The sequence below is a fragment of the Ambystoma mexicanum genome, chromosome 2q (assembly GCF_040938575.1).
Source record: "Ambystoma mexicanum isolate Mex_15411 chromosome 2q, UKY_AmexF1_1, whole genome shotgun sequence".
Taxonomy (NCBI): domain Eukaryota; kingdom Metazoa; phylum Chordata; class Amphibia; order Caudata; family Ambystomatidae; genus Ambystoma; species Ambystoma mexicanum.
In genome coordinates, this window is record NC_090924.1 from 745761759 (window position 1) to 745777284 (window position 15526).

Here is a 15526-nt window from a genome sequence, read left to right on the forward strand (position 1 = left end):
TGTATTAAAAGAAACAGGAGCCAAAAAAATCGGGGACATCACAGTGGCAATGTTATGTGATTTTGTGGGGAGCGCATTTTCGCAAGGAAAGAGGAAAAGTTGGGCGGCAGCACACCTAGCGGCGATAGCATACACAGTGAAAGTGGCCGGGATAGCAGACCCGACAACAAATTCACGAATAAAATATGCAATGAAAGGGTGGGCAAAGTTAGAGGGAAAGACACCTGACAGCAGGAGGCCTCTGAATTTTGAAAAGATGACAATACTGTTAAAACTATTACACAGCACATGCAACAGCAGCTATGAGGTCAAATTGTTTAGGGCAGCATTTGCTTTGGCATATTACGGGGCACTAAGGGTCGGGGAGCTAGTAGCGCGGAGCACAGCGGCAGGAGATGGCTTAGCAAAAACAGACATATGCATAAGGGCTGAAGGAATGGCAATACTCTTAAGAAAATCCAAAACAGACCAGGTGGGGAGGGGGCGGACAATAGAACTAAATTGTATCAAAGAAAGGGAGCACTGCCCAAGGTGCATCACCAATCAATTCCTCTTAGTGCGTCCGGAAGTAGGGGGCCAGCTACTGATACATAGGGACGGCAAGGCCCTAAGCAGGTATCAATTTCAGGCGGTACTAAAGAAAACTATAGCCAAGGCGGGGTGGGACAAGGCAGAATTCGGGACCCACTCCTTTAGAATAGGTGCAGCCACATCAGCATGGGCAGGTGGTTTGGGGGCAGAGGGAGTAAAGAGTATCGGGGGCTGGAAATCGCAATGTTTCAAGAGGTATGTGCGAGTAAACATGGTATGATTCATTTCTCATTCCCCACGCAGACAAGACACCCTACAAATCAGCATGGATAGTCGGCCATTCATTTGTGACGAGAGCAGGCAGATGGATCGAGGAATACAGAGAGGGCCTGCATTTCAAAAAAACAATCACTTCATGGTGGGGCCTCCCAGGGATGCATTGGGAGGACATCCACGACAGGTTGTCAGACCTGATTGGATTCAGGGACCCACCCGAGTACTTGGTCATCCACCTCGGTGGGAACGATTTAGTCAGAACAAACCGGGGCAAGCTAATGCACGACATATGCGAATCATTAAGGGCAATAGCACACTGCTGGGGCAAAACGAAAATATTCATGTCAGAGATCATAACTCGCAGAATCTGGTACGGGGCGCACAAGAGGCAGGCCATTGAGACGGCACGGAAAAAGCTGAACAAAGGGGTAGAGAAGTACTGCAGGAGCACAGGACTCCATTACATAAAACACGGGCTATCACAGAACGACCCCGACTGGTTCCACCAGGACGGGGTACACCTGTCAAACAAGGGCTGGGGTAGATTTGCAGACAACATCTTTCAAGCACTAGCATCACAGGGTTGCAAATAAGGGGGCGGTAGGGTCACTGTTTTGGGGGGACCTGAGCAGTTTTAGGCAAGCAACCCCTCAGGTGTGGCGGCACGTGTCCAGGAAAGGATGCCACAGGACATCGAAAGGGAGGCCAAAGGAATGGGGGCATCCCAACCCCTGGACACGAGGTGCCCAAAAAAGTGTTAATTACTGTACAGCGGTCATAACCAGTGTACAGTACCATTATTTGTATATAATAAAGGCCTACGGCCATTTTTAATTTTCCACACAAACAGAGCTGTCGCGTTATCATTCATGGGGCAGGGCACATGACAACAGGGTCAAGAGCAGGGGGGGAACCCACACTACTCAGCCTATGCCCCAGGCCCCGTGCTGCACAACGTGCGGCACGATGGAGGGCCTGGGGGGTTAGGCGCAGGGTGGGGGATCCTCCCAACAGGCGGGAAAGCAGAAGGGAGGGGCAGCCAGAACGGCGCCCCCACCCGCGGAGTGACCAAAAGGAGACACAAGGAGTGAAAAGCAAGGTGTAAAAGTATCAGGGGGGTGGGGGGACAGGAAGGGACAGGGGCGGCCCAGAATCACCACAACAAAAGGTGGAAGGGGTACAAATACCCCAGAGAAGAAGGAGCAAGACACAACCAGGTTAGGAGCTCACCTCACTCGGGTAAGCTCCCAGCCCCTGGTTAAAGGCGGTGAAGGATTCGTTTTCCACCCAACCCACCCTACAAGAAAGGAAAGAAGAAAACCGGAACAGGAACGCCGAGTACTTCTGACGGTACACGGTAGAAGAAGAAAAAGTCGTAGGCGGCGGCACGTGTCCAGGAAAGGATGCCACAGGACATCGAAAGGGAGGCCAAAGGAATGGGGGCATCCCAACCCCTGGACACGAGGTGCCCAAAAAAGTGTTAATTACTGTACAGCGGTCATAACCAGTGTACAGTACCATTATTTGTATATAATAAAGGCCTACAGCCATTTTTAATTTTCCACACAAACAGAGCTGTCGCGTTATCATTCATGGGGCAGGGCACATGACAACAGGGTCAAGAGCAGGGGGGGAACCCACACTACTCAGCCTATGGGGTCCGTGGATTAGGGACGCTACATGGAGCCAGTTGTCTGGGTTATGTAGGTGTTACGGGGGGTGCACCCTTGGTGTGGACCTCGAGTCTGTGTCGCGTGTTTCCTCCTGTCTTGTGGCGCGGCCAGATGCCGCCTCGGGCTCCACTTTCACTTTCAGGCACCTAGCTGGCAGTGCGAACGGGGCCTCTCGCGACTTCCTTAGGCGATTATTTTCAGATTTTCTTGGTATCAGGCTCCCGTCCGGCTCGCCAGTCCTATCTGGTATCTTAAGGCCACTTTGGGGGGAGGGCAAATGGGGGCACATTTGCAGTTTTAGGGGGTCAGGATCGTGGAGGAGCTCTCTCTCGCGTCCTCCATCCACTCGCCCCCTGGTTGCCGTCCTTGTGTATGCTTTAAACCGTTTCTTTTGTATTTATTTATTGAGTAAACAATTTTGTATGCCTATAAACACTTATGAAGCCAAGATACAGGGATCGATGAGGGCAGTCCTGAAAACATTGCCGTACATTAGAGGGAAAGGTGGTGTGGAAACTAATCAGTTGGTTCAGTGGAATACTGTTATACACAGACCAAGAATAAGACAGGGCACAATACAGGTAGTAGTTATACAGAACTCACTATGTACAGGTTGTTACGTACAGAGTAGTTTGGATCTGGGTTGTTGAGAAAAGGTGGAAATGTGGTGATAAGTGCAGGGTTTACTCTCACTGCTCATGAGGTGACTTTTAAGTGGGGATTTAAGAATGGATTCTAGTGAAGTGTTTGACATGGTGGTGTAGAGAGTTCCTGTGGTTGGAGGAGGAAGAAGCAAAAACCGAGAGGTGCACACGCTCGGCAGGAACCCAAAGGATTAGACTGTGCGCTGTAGGGGAGGTTGTGTTGAGAAGAGTAGCAGGTGATAGTGTCGTCCAGGTATGGGAGTGCTAGCCCATGCAGAGATTTGAAGAGGAGTAGGAATTTGAAAAAGCTGCTGTTTTGCATAGAGAACCAGCTAGTGTGGAGGTGATGAGGGTAAGCCAGAGAAAAGTGTGGATCCAGGTGTGAAAGAAGGGTGAAAGGGGAATGTGAGCAGAAGCAGTAAGGACGAAGAGTAGAGCATTTTAGAAATATGTATAGTGGAGGTGGAGTAAGAGGAAGGGGGCAAGCGGATTGAAAGGTATGTGGGGGATGTATGAGATAGTGGTATCTTAGTCCAGAATGTAGTTTCAGCATGATGAAAAGTGGACCATGATTGTAAAAGATGGCAGCTCAGCAGGGCCGTAAACAGCCAGCATACAATGCAGAAATATGCCTTCAGGCATTTAATGCACATCATACTGTAGATAAAGGACCCGCAGGCAAGCAAAATCCAGTTAACTAATAAATGCACGGATGTATGTGTCCAAAATGCAGTTATCCATAAAGTGAAAGGTCATGGGCACCCAAAATATAGTTAGCCAGTAAATGTGGTGTTCGACGCAACCAAAATAGAGTTAGCTAGTAAATGCAGGGCTGTAGGTGACCAAAATGCAGTTATCCAGTAAAAGCTGGGCTTTAGGCGGCAAAGATGCACCTTGCTAGTAAACGAAGGGCATTGCATGTCCAAAGTGCAGTAATCCAGTAAATGCAAGGCCACGCAAAACCGCAAGATAAAAAACGGCAAGTATAACCAAAGAATAGTAGCTCACTCATGTTTCAGACAGCACTAGTTTGACAGAGAAGACATGTGAGTGGTAGTGTGGACTTTGAGCAATTTAGCAGTTCAGACAAAACGGTAGCAGGCCTTGGACCAAACAGCACACACATCATTGGCTATGGTACCCTTTGCTGCCTCAAACTTACTTACCTGTTTTCTATTTTCTATCTATCATATTTCTGAAGGATTAGTTCAATTTTAGGCAACTTGCAAATGAAAGTATTACTTAACATTTTGAGTATTACTGCTAATAAACCTGAAATAATTTCAAATTTTTGTATTTACTTCCTCCTTCGTCCCGTCTCCTTCCGCCCGCCTTTAATTTGCTGGCGTTCCTCCATATGCTATGGTACAAAAGGCATTTGCATCGTAGTATGTACTTTCCTCTTTATAGTTGAATGCTTGCAAGGGCACTGCCACGGAGCATAGCTCCACCCCAACCCTCAACACCATCAGTCAGTCCCTTTTTCTACATGAACATGACCTGTTTTCTGCACCCACAGTTCTCCTTGTTGTCATGCTTTCTCCTATTTTTTCTTTTTTTAGTTTAGTTTCCTGGTCTGGGGTGCTTCGGTTCATCTGGCCCATGTTGGTGTCTGCTGGTTTTTCTAGGTGCACATCCTGCGAAAGCCCTTTTCAGCATTGGACCCACTCACAAACTGTCGGGAGTTTTCATCTAGCAATATAGTTGCAAAATTGTATTAATGCTTCATATATATTTTTATTAACATTTTCAGAAAAGTCCAACATTTTGTAACCCCCCCCTACCCTCCCCTACGAAGTCTGATCCTGGATATTAGCCCTTCCTTTAGATTTGTCCCCCGACCTTGACTCCTTGAATCGAGTATCCATAGTTATTCCACCAGTCCCAACAGTCTCATTCCCCCTGGGCACCAGCTCCCCCTTGCCCCTTTCTGAAGAAACTCCAGTACCTGAGACCTGTCCGCCAAGAATCCTTGATGGTCTCCTTGTAAAGAATAGGTTGCCCACTCTAGGGCTGCAAAGTTCCACACTGTACCCACCCAGTCGTGCTCCGTGGGAGGGTCCTTTGACTGCAATTTTTGCGCCACCCCCAGTGCCCCTGCCATCATCAAGATCACATATACTTTAAGTTCTGCTCTAGTGGTTAGTCCTTCCAATGGACTCCCTAACCCCCGAATCCCCTTTCCGGATTTGAGCCTGTTATCGAACCCAGCTTGCGCATCAGCAGGTTCTCCCCAACCCATTCGGATTCCACCCCCAATTCCCCCATCCCATCGAGTCCTCCTGTGTCCTCCCTGTTGCTTGCCCTCCCCAGCCCTTTGTACCTCTTTGATTGTCTTTAGATATTCTGTGCTTCGTAGGAATTAGCCTATTCTCCTGGCCTTGTCAGAATGCAGGACCTTCCTATTGTGGTTGGTACCCCCCCTTCTTATTTCTCTTTGGTTTCACCACCGTTGGCCATTCCCAACTTTTGTGCGAGCTTTGGGCTTTTGCCTTGTGAACCCTTGATTCCTGGTCTTCCTTGTCGATCCCCAAGATGCTCGCTCTTAAAAGGACGTGATCCGATATTGCTGCCACTCAAACAACAAACCAAATGGTATCTGATGTCCTTGCCCTGAAGTACTCTCAGGACTGGAGCTATTTTGCTCCTTTTGGCCCAAGTTATCTGGGACAGGTCTTGGAACAGCGATAGTTCAGACCTGTGGTAGGGTATTTGTTTCGCCATCCTAGATGTTTGCATAATCTGCTCCTTTGTTTTATAGTCTTGGAGGGCTGCCAGTACGTCTCTAGGCCGTGCCTCTGGTTCTGTTCTTCGGGGACCTACTGTGTGGATCCTGTCAATCCTAACTTCTGGCTTCTCCTCTGGATCTAGTAGGTCCACAAAGGTGCCTTTCACAACAGTTTCCAGGTCATTATCTGGGACGTCCTCAGGCAGATTTTTAATTTGGATGTTTGATCTCCTTGACCTATTTTCTAGGTCTTCGTTCTGGAGCTCAAGGTTATGGGTCGCGGTTGCCAATTGCTCCACCCAGGTTTCTGTCTTCCTTGAGTCCTCCGTCAGGTCTTGTATTGCTGTTTCATTAGTGTCCACCCTTTCCCCCATTTTATCCGCATCGCGCTTTATCTTCTGAAGCACTGACGCCAGGTCATCTCTCATTAAGGTCATTTGCTTCTGGACTGTGTCTGCGATTCTGTTCCAAAGTCGCTAAAGTATTGCTTGAGTAGTGACTGCGTCACATTTTGGTCTTGGCCTTCTTCCGTTTGGAGATCTCCCTGGTCTGTTTGTTCCTGGCCCAGTTGCGGTCCCTGTGGTGAACTGACTTCTTTACTTCGCATCCTCTGGAGGTTGCTCTCTGGGGGTTTCCTGGGACCCTTTGAGCTGGTGTCATGTCCTTTCCCCTAGTCTTGGTCATTTTCGCTTGTCCCTCTTCCTCCTGGGCACGCCTTCCGTCGCTAGGGCCGAGCACCTGCTTGCTTTTTCCAATATACATAGTCTGGTTCCCCCAGTATTTCTTCTGATTTTCCTTATCCTAGAGGGACGGCGTGTTCCAAATTGGCTTTCTAAAGTTAGCGGTATATAAAGCTAGAATGGTGGGCATTTTACGATATTACCTGGTTGCTTTTTCTTAGGTCCTATAGCCCTCTTGCACTTCTGGGGAATGCGTTTGTCCTCTCCTCGCCTCACGTGCTGTTTTGTTCCCGTGATTTGCCCCCTATCCGTTGGACGTATGGTTAGTTCCGTAGGGAGTGAGGGGGGTGCCAGGGCCCCTGATATGCTAGTGGTGTCCAATGTTTCTGGTATAGGGCTTGTACCCTCCGGCTGTCCCCAACTATGGGTTATTCCCATAGCGTGGGGCCCCCCGCCAAGCCTCCCTTTATATGGGTGCTCCTGCTCAAGACTCACCACCCTGATGTTTCCCGGTGTGGTGAGATATTGCATGCTGGTGAACTCCTTCTAGGGCTCGGATCCCTCTGTAGTCGAGAGTTCCCTCTCTGCTTGCCCTTCCTCTCTCCTTTGCCCTCTTCCTATCGTCCAAGTAGCATCTCACTGCGTAGGCCGCCGGTGATGCTGGGCTCACCCCAGCGGGGCCCCGGGGCCTCCTCGAACACCTCCCTTTGGTGTCCATGCGGCTTGCTCAGCCCCACGAGGTCGCAGGCCTCAGTTTATGGCCTCAGCTGGGTGCGGGCACAGCTCTGCCACTCGACTACACTGTCGGCATCCCTCAGTTCCAGAAAGCAGGTCTTTCTTGAGGGTGGAGGGAATTCGAGTTGACTCCCAGCTCCACAGGCTCTTCCTCTACAGCATCTGGTGCCTGGGGAAGGCGATGATGCTCAATTAACTGTAGTTAGTGTCCCGAGGTTCAGGAGAGCATCGATCCCAGTGCTCTCCCAGTGGCGGCCATCTTGGAATCAGCAAATTGTATTAATGTTGATATACTTTGTCAAAAGCTTTGAGCAAAATGATTTGACCTTGGTTGTAAAAATTTGAATTTGCCAGTTTACGTAATATCCTTATAAGTCACTGTTGGAAATTTCTAAAGTTTTAAGGTCTTTTTAATAACAAATTAATGTTAGGGAGAATTCTCTCTATAGGCTAATTTCCCAAACCTAGGGAGTCCCCCAGCAGCTTTGCTGGATTTTTGGGGTTTATTTTTTTCTCCTGCTAAGAGTGAGACTCTTTTTCTTCCACTCTTAGGCATGATTTGAGAATGTCCTTTGACTTTGTAATGTGTTTTATGGGCTATGGGGTCTTTTACTCCATAGGGCTTCATGTGTTTTTGGTAAGTGTGTTACACAGCACTCTCAGTGCAGTAACACAGGGGTGTCATAGTGACCCCCAAATGTAGACTCCATACCCTGGGACTGACTACTGTCTCCCAGGGCATGTAACGTCACCATTGACTTTACTAGTCTTAAATTGTGAACAGAACCAGTACAAACCATCATATTATGGAACTACTGGTAGGGGTAATTAGATTGCCCCTGGGTCTGTTTTTCGAGGGGGCACTGTGCAGTCCCCCCTCGTCGAGTTTCTGGCTGGTGGCAGTGGTTACCACGCAAAATATTCCACCGGAATATTTCCTATAGGATTTTCCCATTCATTTTAAACACACCACTTTTTTGGTGCAATGTTAAAGATACCGCCGGGTTATTTATTTATTTAATACTTATTCCCCGGTTGGGTCTTTTTCCCAGGACTCGGTTTTAAAATGGCGTTTGTGTTCGCTTCTGTAACTCCAACCCAAGTCGAGCCCTTTGTTCCACTTTTGGCGGGCTTCTGCACAGAAGTCTCCAAAAGTGGTGCCACTCTGTCTGGGTCTACAGGATGTGTGGGAGGGGGGAATAGGCACCCTGGACTGAGTTGCCTCGGCAACTCAAGTCGCACTCTTGTGTGATTGGCCCAGTGGTGAGCCGCCCGACTCACGACTTAGCATGTTCGAGTGACAGCTAGTACTGATGAATGGGGGTTATCTGCATAAAAGCACGGCTTTGGGGACTGGAACTTCAGAAGTCACCACAGGACCTAAAGAATCCGAAGAGGGAGAAGCTGAGCCGTCCTGCAATGACGACACCACCGGTGGAGCCCTGCTGAACCGACTCACCACTTCCCGACGACAAAGAAGATCTTCATCCTGGAGAGTCTTCTTCCTTTGAATTGGTGGGGTTAACCAGTTCGCCCTCTTTTTACCTTCCTGGATCGTCTCGTGGTCGAATCGCCCGTGCCAAGCACCCCGGCGGCCGGATAGCCACGCTTCACCAGTACCGTGAATAAAAGGGTAGTACCTTTTAACCGGGAAACTCTGTGACTGGTTTCTTCCCTGGCAGTGCAACGACCTCCAGCTTTCCTCCACGTCGAGATCTTCTATTCCCCTGGACGAAGCACCGACTTGCACTCACTGCCAGGAACAACTGCCCCCGCTGGAGCTTTCTCACCATTTCAGGTACTGTGTCCAGCCTGGTCTCCCTTGCAACAGACTGTCAAGGTGTCCCGTAAATCCTTGACTCTCTATCCTGGGGTGACCTGGGACCTGTTAACTAACTTTTATGAACTGATCCAACTCCTATTGAACTATCTGCAAAGACTTTTAAAGTGTACTTCAACTGTGTGATCTTGGTGTTACGCTCACCTGGCTCCCACAGGGGTGTCGATCGGACCCGGACAGCTGCGACCTCCTCCAATGTGAAGCGTAGTGCAGAGATGACAGACTGGACTGGACCGCCTAATCCCGTCAGCTTGACCCGTAGAAGTATTCTCCTGCAAGTGGAGAAATGGATTTAGCCACCCGTGGATTCTAGTAATGGCACCCCACTGTTCTCCCCACTAATCACCACCGATATTCACTTTCAGTAAGATCACCTTATGTTTTTAAATGATGAGCTCTCCATCCTGCGTGGAATGCAGGGGCGCGTAGATACCAGTTACTTCACTGGTTTGAAGGCGTTGGAAGAGTTCCGGATGAATATTGACTCCGAGGTTCCAGGCGAGAACCCGTACGTATAAGTTCAAAGAGTTCAATATGTCCAATGTTCACTTTTGTACATTCCTTTCTTGTGTTGCAGCTGGGTCCAAGGGAAGATTATCTTGTGGCAGCTGATGGTGTTCAGGTAAGAGTCTGTATTACCCAACACTGTCCGGTAAAAGATGCGTGTATTTAAATTGCTGGTTTCTCTCTCCTTACAGGTGCGGCGTAAGAAGTTGCGGTTTGTTACAGAATAATGCCTCCGGTTGTTTTTATCAGGTAAGTCTATGTGGAGAGGTTGTATTTGTTGGCTCTCTCGGCTCACCTTCTGTTTCTTTTGTCCCCTAGATGGTGGAATTCGGCAAAGATAATGATGGAGGCTGCGCCGGATCGAAAAATGCTGTGAGGACTGGTGAGTATGGCGGGGCGCTGCAGCTGGCGATGCGACGCGTGCAGAATAGTGTCCTTTTCAAGTTCGAAGACGTGATGGATCCGGAATTCAGGCAAGGATTGAAATAATATGTGTTATAACCTTTCCTTCTTCTTTCTGCTTTTGCTAGGAGCTCTGGATTTGAGACGGGCGTGGCTGAAGACTGGATGCTGACTGCAGGCACAGTGAGCATTACGCTGCTGGATGCAGAATAACGCGAAGCATGTGCTACTGTTCGGGCGTGGTTTAAATAGCCTCCAAAGTAGTTCCAGGTAAGAAGTCCCTAGAACCACACCCGAGTAAAAAAATAGTCCCTGTAGTAAAATAGTCCCATCCAGGCCTCACGTTGGCTTGGATTCACTTGCAGCAAGGTCTGCATGAGGTAAGTAAAGTCTATGAGCCTGGCGCCTATGGCACCAGGACTGATTTCTATTATGAGCCTGGCGCCTAAGGCGCCAGCACTGAACCCAGACAGCCCCCAGCCGGGGCTGCTGGGATTTTATTGAATATCTGGATGCCTGCTCCCGGGGCTGATTGGCTTGAACCGGATGCCCGGGGGTAGGCATCATGTCACTTGGGCACATTCCGCCTTGCTCTCCAAGAGTGGGCCTGGCCTATGAACTTTTTGCTCTACAGTAGGCTCTGCCTTTCTTGACTTGCTGTGGTTCTTTTAAAAGTGTTGGTATTGTGTGCTTTCCTAATTCTGCCTTTTCCCTCCCTTTTTAAATACTTATTGGAGTGCCATCTTGGTTAAGCGCTCACCTTTGTATTGATAATAAGTGGTGTTCTTTTCCTAAGACTTGTCGAATAATTAATCAGGGAGGTGTATATATTTCTAGTGACTGTGTTTGAACTTGCTTGACATATTAGTGCCAGTGTATTTTTATAAGTGTGTTTTTAAATAAATAATTATATACTTTTATACCCAACCTCTGGTCAGTGTTTGCTTGTGCTACTGTATTTTTGTACCTAATGTGTATACTCTATATACTGCCTAACTCTTCTTGAGAGAAGTCTGACTGCTCAGCCACAGCTACCAGGTAAATCTGGGTCGTACAGACTGCTACCAATTGGGTTTACTGCCAAGACCTGTAGTCTTAAACTTTTTGCAGTGGTCCCTAAGGGAACTGCACAGGTTTCTGCCTAACAATCAAGCAATGAAATAAGCAGTCATTTGGTTCTACAATGTTGAGAAATGCAGCAAACATTTTGCAATGTTTCATTTAATCATAAAGTGCATGGCAAATTTGTTAAAGATACAATGGGCCTCATTATAAGCTTGTCGGTCCGGAAACAAGGGTGCTGGCCCTGCCGGGTGCAGTAGCCATGGTAGGAAAACTCTTCACGGGAGCACCGGCACCGTTGCTAACAGTGCCGGTACTCCCATACGCCCACTCCAATAGAGTCCAATAGGACTCTATGCGAATGGGGATTAACAAATATAACGGTGCCTACTTCCTGGAAGCCAGACTCTTAATGAGCCGTGGCATCGGGAGGTCAGGCGCCAGCAAATTATTACGGGTCCGGCGCAACCTGCCGGTATCGCCTGACCCTTAATGAGGCCCAATGTGTTTTAAACATTTTGACCTGTGAGGAACCTGAGGGCGTACTCGCCTCTCTCCCCAATATATCCTCTTACCGGGTGGCCAGGGACAGGCCATCGCTCTTGGATACTGACCCTGGGGGTGGATATACGAGGGAGGTTCACCTGGGTGGAGTAGACTTGGGGAGTGGGGATGGGGCACCCTTAGATGGGGGATGGTATCCCCCATTTCCCTTTCAGAACAAATCTTCTGTCCCTCAAGCCTTTGTAGGCTATTGTCGATCCTTTCCCTATTTTAACCCTAAAACATTCCCCAAGAAACACCAGTTTGGTACTGGGACGAGGAACAGACCAACTAGAGAAACACATCCTCACTTTATTAGTACAGGCACATACAAACACTAATTGTGTAATGGGACCAGGAGGAGGCCAACAAGAGTAATTTAGGCTCCCAATCCAATTGTGAGTGGTCTAGTCCTTTTTAGATCAATCAACCATGCGGGAACTTTAAAAGTAGGAAGCACTGGGAAAATGGACTCTGCTGTGGAAGCAGGTCTATGGACTGCTGGGTGAAAGCAGACCTCTCCTGGAAGACGACATGGCAAGCGGAGCGCTGAAGGACTTCTGAAAGATGCAAAGCGGGACGCAAAGCTGAAAGAAGTTGGAGGCAGGTGGCAAACTGCGAGAAGGGAACCGGTGTGACCAGCCGAAGCTGTTGTGTGAGTCCTGGGCTGCGAGAGAGCATCGGCGTGGTGAGCGAAGCGACATAGAGCCGCAGGGGAGACATTGCGAGGCACTGCACGAGAGAGGGAGTGCTTGTGGTGACTGGAAGCTTCGCTGGACACCGTTAGCTCCGACCGGTGAGTCAACCAAGCAAAGGGGGACCCTGGGTTGGCAGGCATGAACGTAAAGCCAGTAATGAATAGCGAACTGAATGAAATTGAAAAAGCACTTTTGAATACCGATCTGGTTGAAAGCATGTTTTGTGAAACTTTCTGAGAAAAGGAATTGTGTGATTTGGGAAATCAAGCATTGATGAGCAAGTATTGGCAAGAGCCACGAGAATATGATATGAGAAAACAAGCTTTGGCAAGAGACAGGAGAATATGTGCAATAACTGATTGGTGGAAAAACAATCCAAGATACAACATTAAGAAGTGATATGAGAGTGAATCAAACAACACTTTAAACCTGAAGCAGTGGCAACGTGCCTGTGAAGAGGAAACAAGTTAGTTGTATCAGTTGCGTGACCTGTAAAGGGTGGACCGTGTGGTCTGACAACTGCGCATAGGCTGAGTGACCCTCTCTACGAGAAAGATACTGAACGCCGCCATATAGAAGCTTGTGTTTAACTTTTGTGCGATCTGAACTCCAGGAACTGAACTGGTGAAAAGTAACCGAGCCGGAAGTGTCCCAAGGAATTATATTATTTTGGAAAGCTGAAAGACGTGAACTCTTGTGGAAGGAAAACCCTCAGTGTTGTGAACTGTTTGAACTTGGGGAAGGGAAATCCTTTTGCAAGCCAAGAGCTGGAAGAAGCTCTGAACTTTCATTTGAACACTATTTATGTTGATGCTGACATCCCTACACATTGTATATAAATAGACGTGAGGGCAAGTATAGGTTTTGGACACAGACAGATATTTGCTTTGGCCTTTCTGACACAGACTATCTTTAGTTTCCTTTAGGTAGGGAAATCCCACCTTAGCATAGGGCAAGTTAGGCCTTTTTCCAACCCGCCTTTTGAGTTAAATAAAAGTTTATAGCCCATATGTTATTCCGGTGTCTGTGTCTACTTCCTGATGCCTTCACAGACAAAGCAATTAAAATATTAAAATTGTTTAGTGCATTTTGACAATGTTGTAAGCTATAAAACATGTGCTGTCTGCACTCATTTTAAGTCAATGTCAACCAAATCAATTTAAAATTAGTGAGACTTAAATGTGCACTTGCATTGCACATGGAATCAAAATCTGTTTGATACTCTGTGATCCTTATTTAGGTTCTTCCTGTACATCTATATAAAAGTCTCACACAATTAAAGTAGACAGAAAAAGTTCTATTGTCTTTTCAAAGAGTCTCAAACCCATGGTAACTAAAGAGAAACGCTTATGGACTGTGACCGGTCTGAACGTCCTGTACTGACCGTATGCATGGAAAGTATTGCATTCTACAATGGAAGTCGCTACAAACACTGTCTCACAGACTCATATTCTGGGTTGTAACAGATCTCCTCGTAGAGAATGAGGGCAAGCAGCCACTGTTGATGCTGTTTGAGGTGTGAACTAGCTATCTGTTAGAAAGGTGTGTATCATTCCCACATTTCATTTTGCTGTGCAAACATTTCTAGGTACACAGACTCATCCCAATCGCTAACTATTGATGTATTTCTGCTTTAATATTCTTTTGACCACAACACACAATGATTGTGCATTCCTTTATATTTTCCTTAGGGTCAAATGCCACACATCAGCAAGGCATCCATTGTAAAAATTGAAGTTCATTTTCAGTACAGTTATTTTTACATGCAGTGTAAGTGTGTTTGATTTACAAAATGGAAACATGTATAATTATGACCTCCAGTAACATGTCTGCCATCCAACATTGAAAATCTATTTATTCTTCTCTTTACAGGTGGTTGAATTGAAAACAGGTGGGAAAGATATTCCAGTCACCAGTGGCAATAGAATAGCCTATATACATCTTGTAGCAGATTACCGGCTCAATAAACAGATCAGGCCTCACTGTCTTGCATTCCGACAGGGTCTAGCCAATGTGGTTAATCTTGAGTGGCTTAGAATGTTTGATCAGCAAGAAATTCAGGTACAGAAAAGTAGTTCTATTTAATCAAATACCTGCAAATTATCGCTAAACATTTTGTTTCACAGAAATAATTATCTTGATGTTCCTTCCGTTTAGGTTTCAATTTCCGGTGCACAAGTACCCATCAGTCTGGAAGACCTAAAAGCCTTTACAAACTATTCAGGTGCGTTTGTTGTTTTTGTGTACGTTTTCCACATGTCGCTGTGAAACTCACAGACCGCAGAAATTCTTTTCCACGCTCATGGTGTTGGGAGACGCCACATACATTGCATGAGGTTGCACAACTGTGCTCAGAAGTGGTTGCCACTCTAGGGAATGTAAGTGGCCTTACATGCCCAAATAAAACAGTATTGTTGTTTACACAAGTTTGAAATATGTAATTGTTTTAAATTTCATTGTATTCATTGGTTTGCCTTCTGAAATGACCAATAGGACTTTGGGGTTTAAAACCTATGACAAGTGCTCAAGATTGATGTCAAAGGTGGACAAACATGTAGGTGGTACCTTGGGTTTCAGTATGACAATGAACAATTGTAGCAGTTTATTGTTGAAGGTTGGGCCCTTACAGGAGAGATAATCCATATGGCTTGTTCCTAAGAGTCTAGACTAACCCTGAGGGCAAAAACCGATCCTCTCCTTTCAATCCGAGGAGAAGACTGCTTAATGGATAGTGTAGACAAATGTAAAATATTTATGTTCATGAGAGAATGGGTAAAAAGAGGGGAATTAGCGGGTCAGGAAATGGGACAGAGGGACTAGAGAAGAGGATATTTGTTATATTGCAGGGATTGAAAATTGACTGTGTGGCTTCTACGAGTGGAAGGTGCATGCGAAAGTGATTTGGTTTTGTCAAAAGATTGATTGGTGGTACCTTCTGGTGGTGTGTAAAGGTAAGGTGGATGAAAGTTCCAAATGGTTGATGATGAGCCTAAGAATGATTGTGTTCACTCTGATTTAGTTTAGAATTTCGTGATTTCTAATCTTAATATGTAACAATTTCTTGAGTGTATGGAGTCTCTAGAATTCTTCAACATTTTGCAACCTTCACCTACATATTTTTGAATACCAGTGAAGCCTAATTTCTGAGGCAGCATCTGGTTTGTAAAAGCAATTTTTAGAGAGTTGGTCACACCAGGGTCAGCGATT

General features: G+C 46.9%; 1 protein-coding gene across 1 annotated transcript in view; it reads left to right on the forward strand.

Annotated features, from left to right (window-relative positions):
- UBE3C (ubiquitin protein ligase E3C) overlaps positions 1–15526 on the forward strand; it is a 2658557-nt gene that overhangs the window by 2462226 nt on the left and 180805 nt on the right. The window contains exons 21-22 of the mRNA XM_069647972.1: positions 14192–14380; positions 14477–14543. Of these exons, the coding sequence (XP_069504073.1) occupies positions 14192–14380; positions 14477–14543 (256 nt within the window). The remainder of the gene's footprint in view (positions 1–14191; positions 14381–14476; positions 14544–15526) is intronic.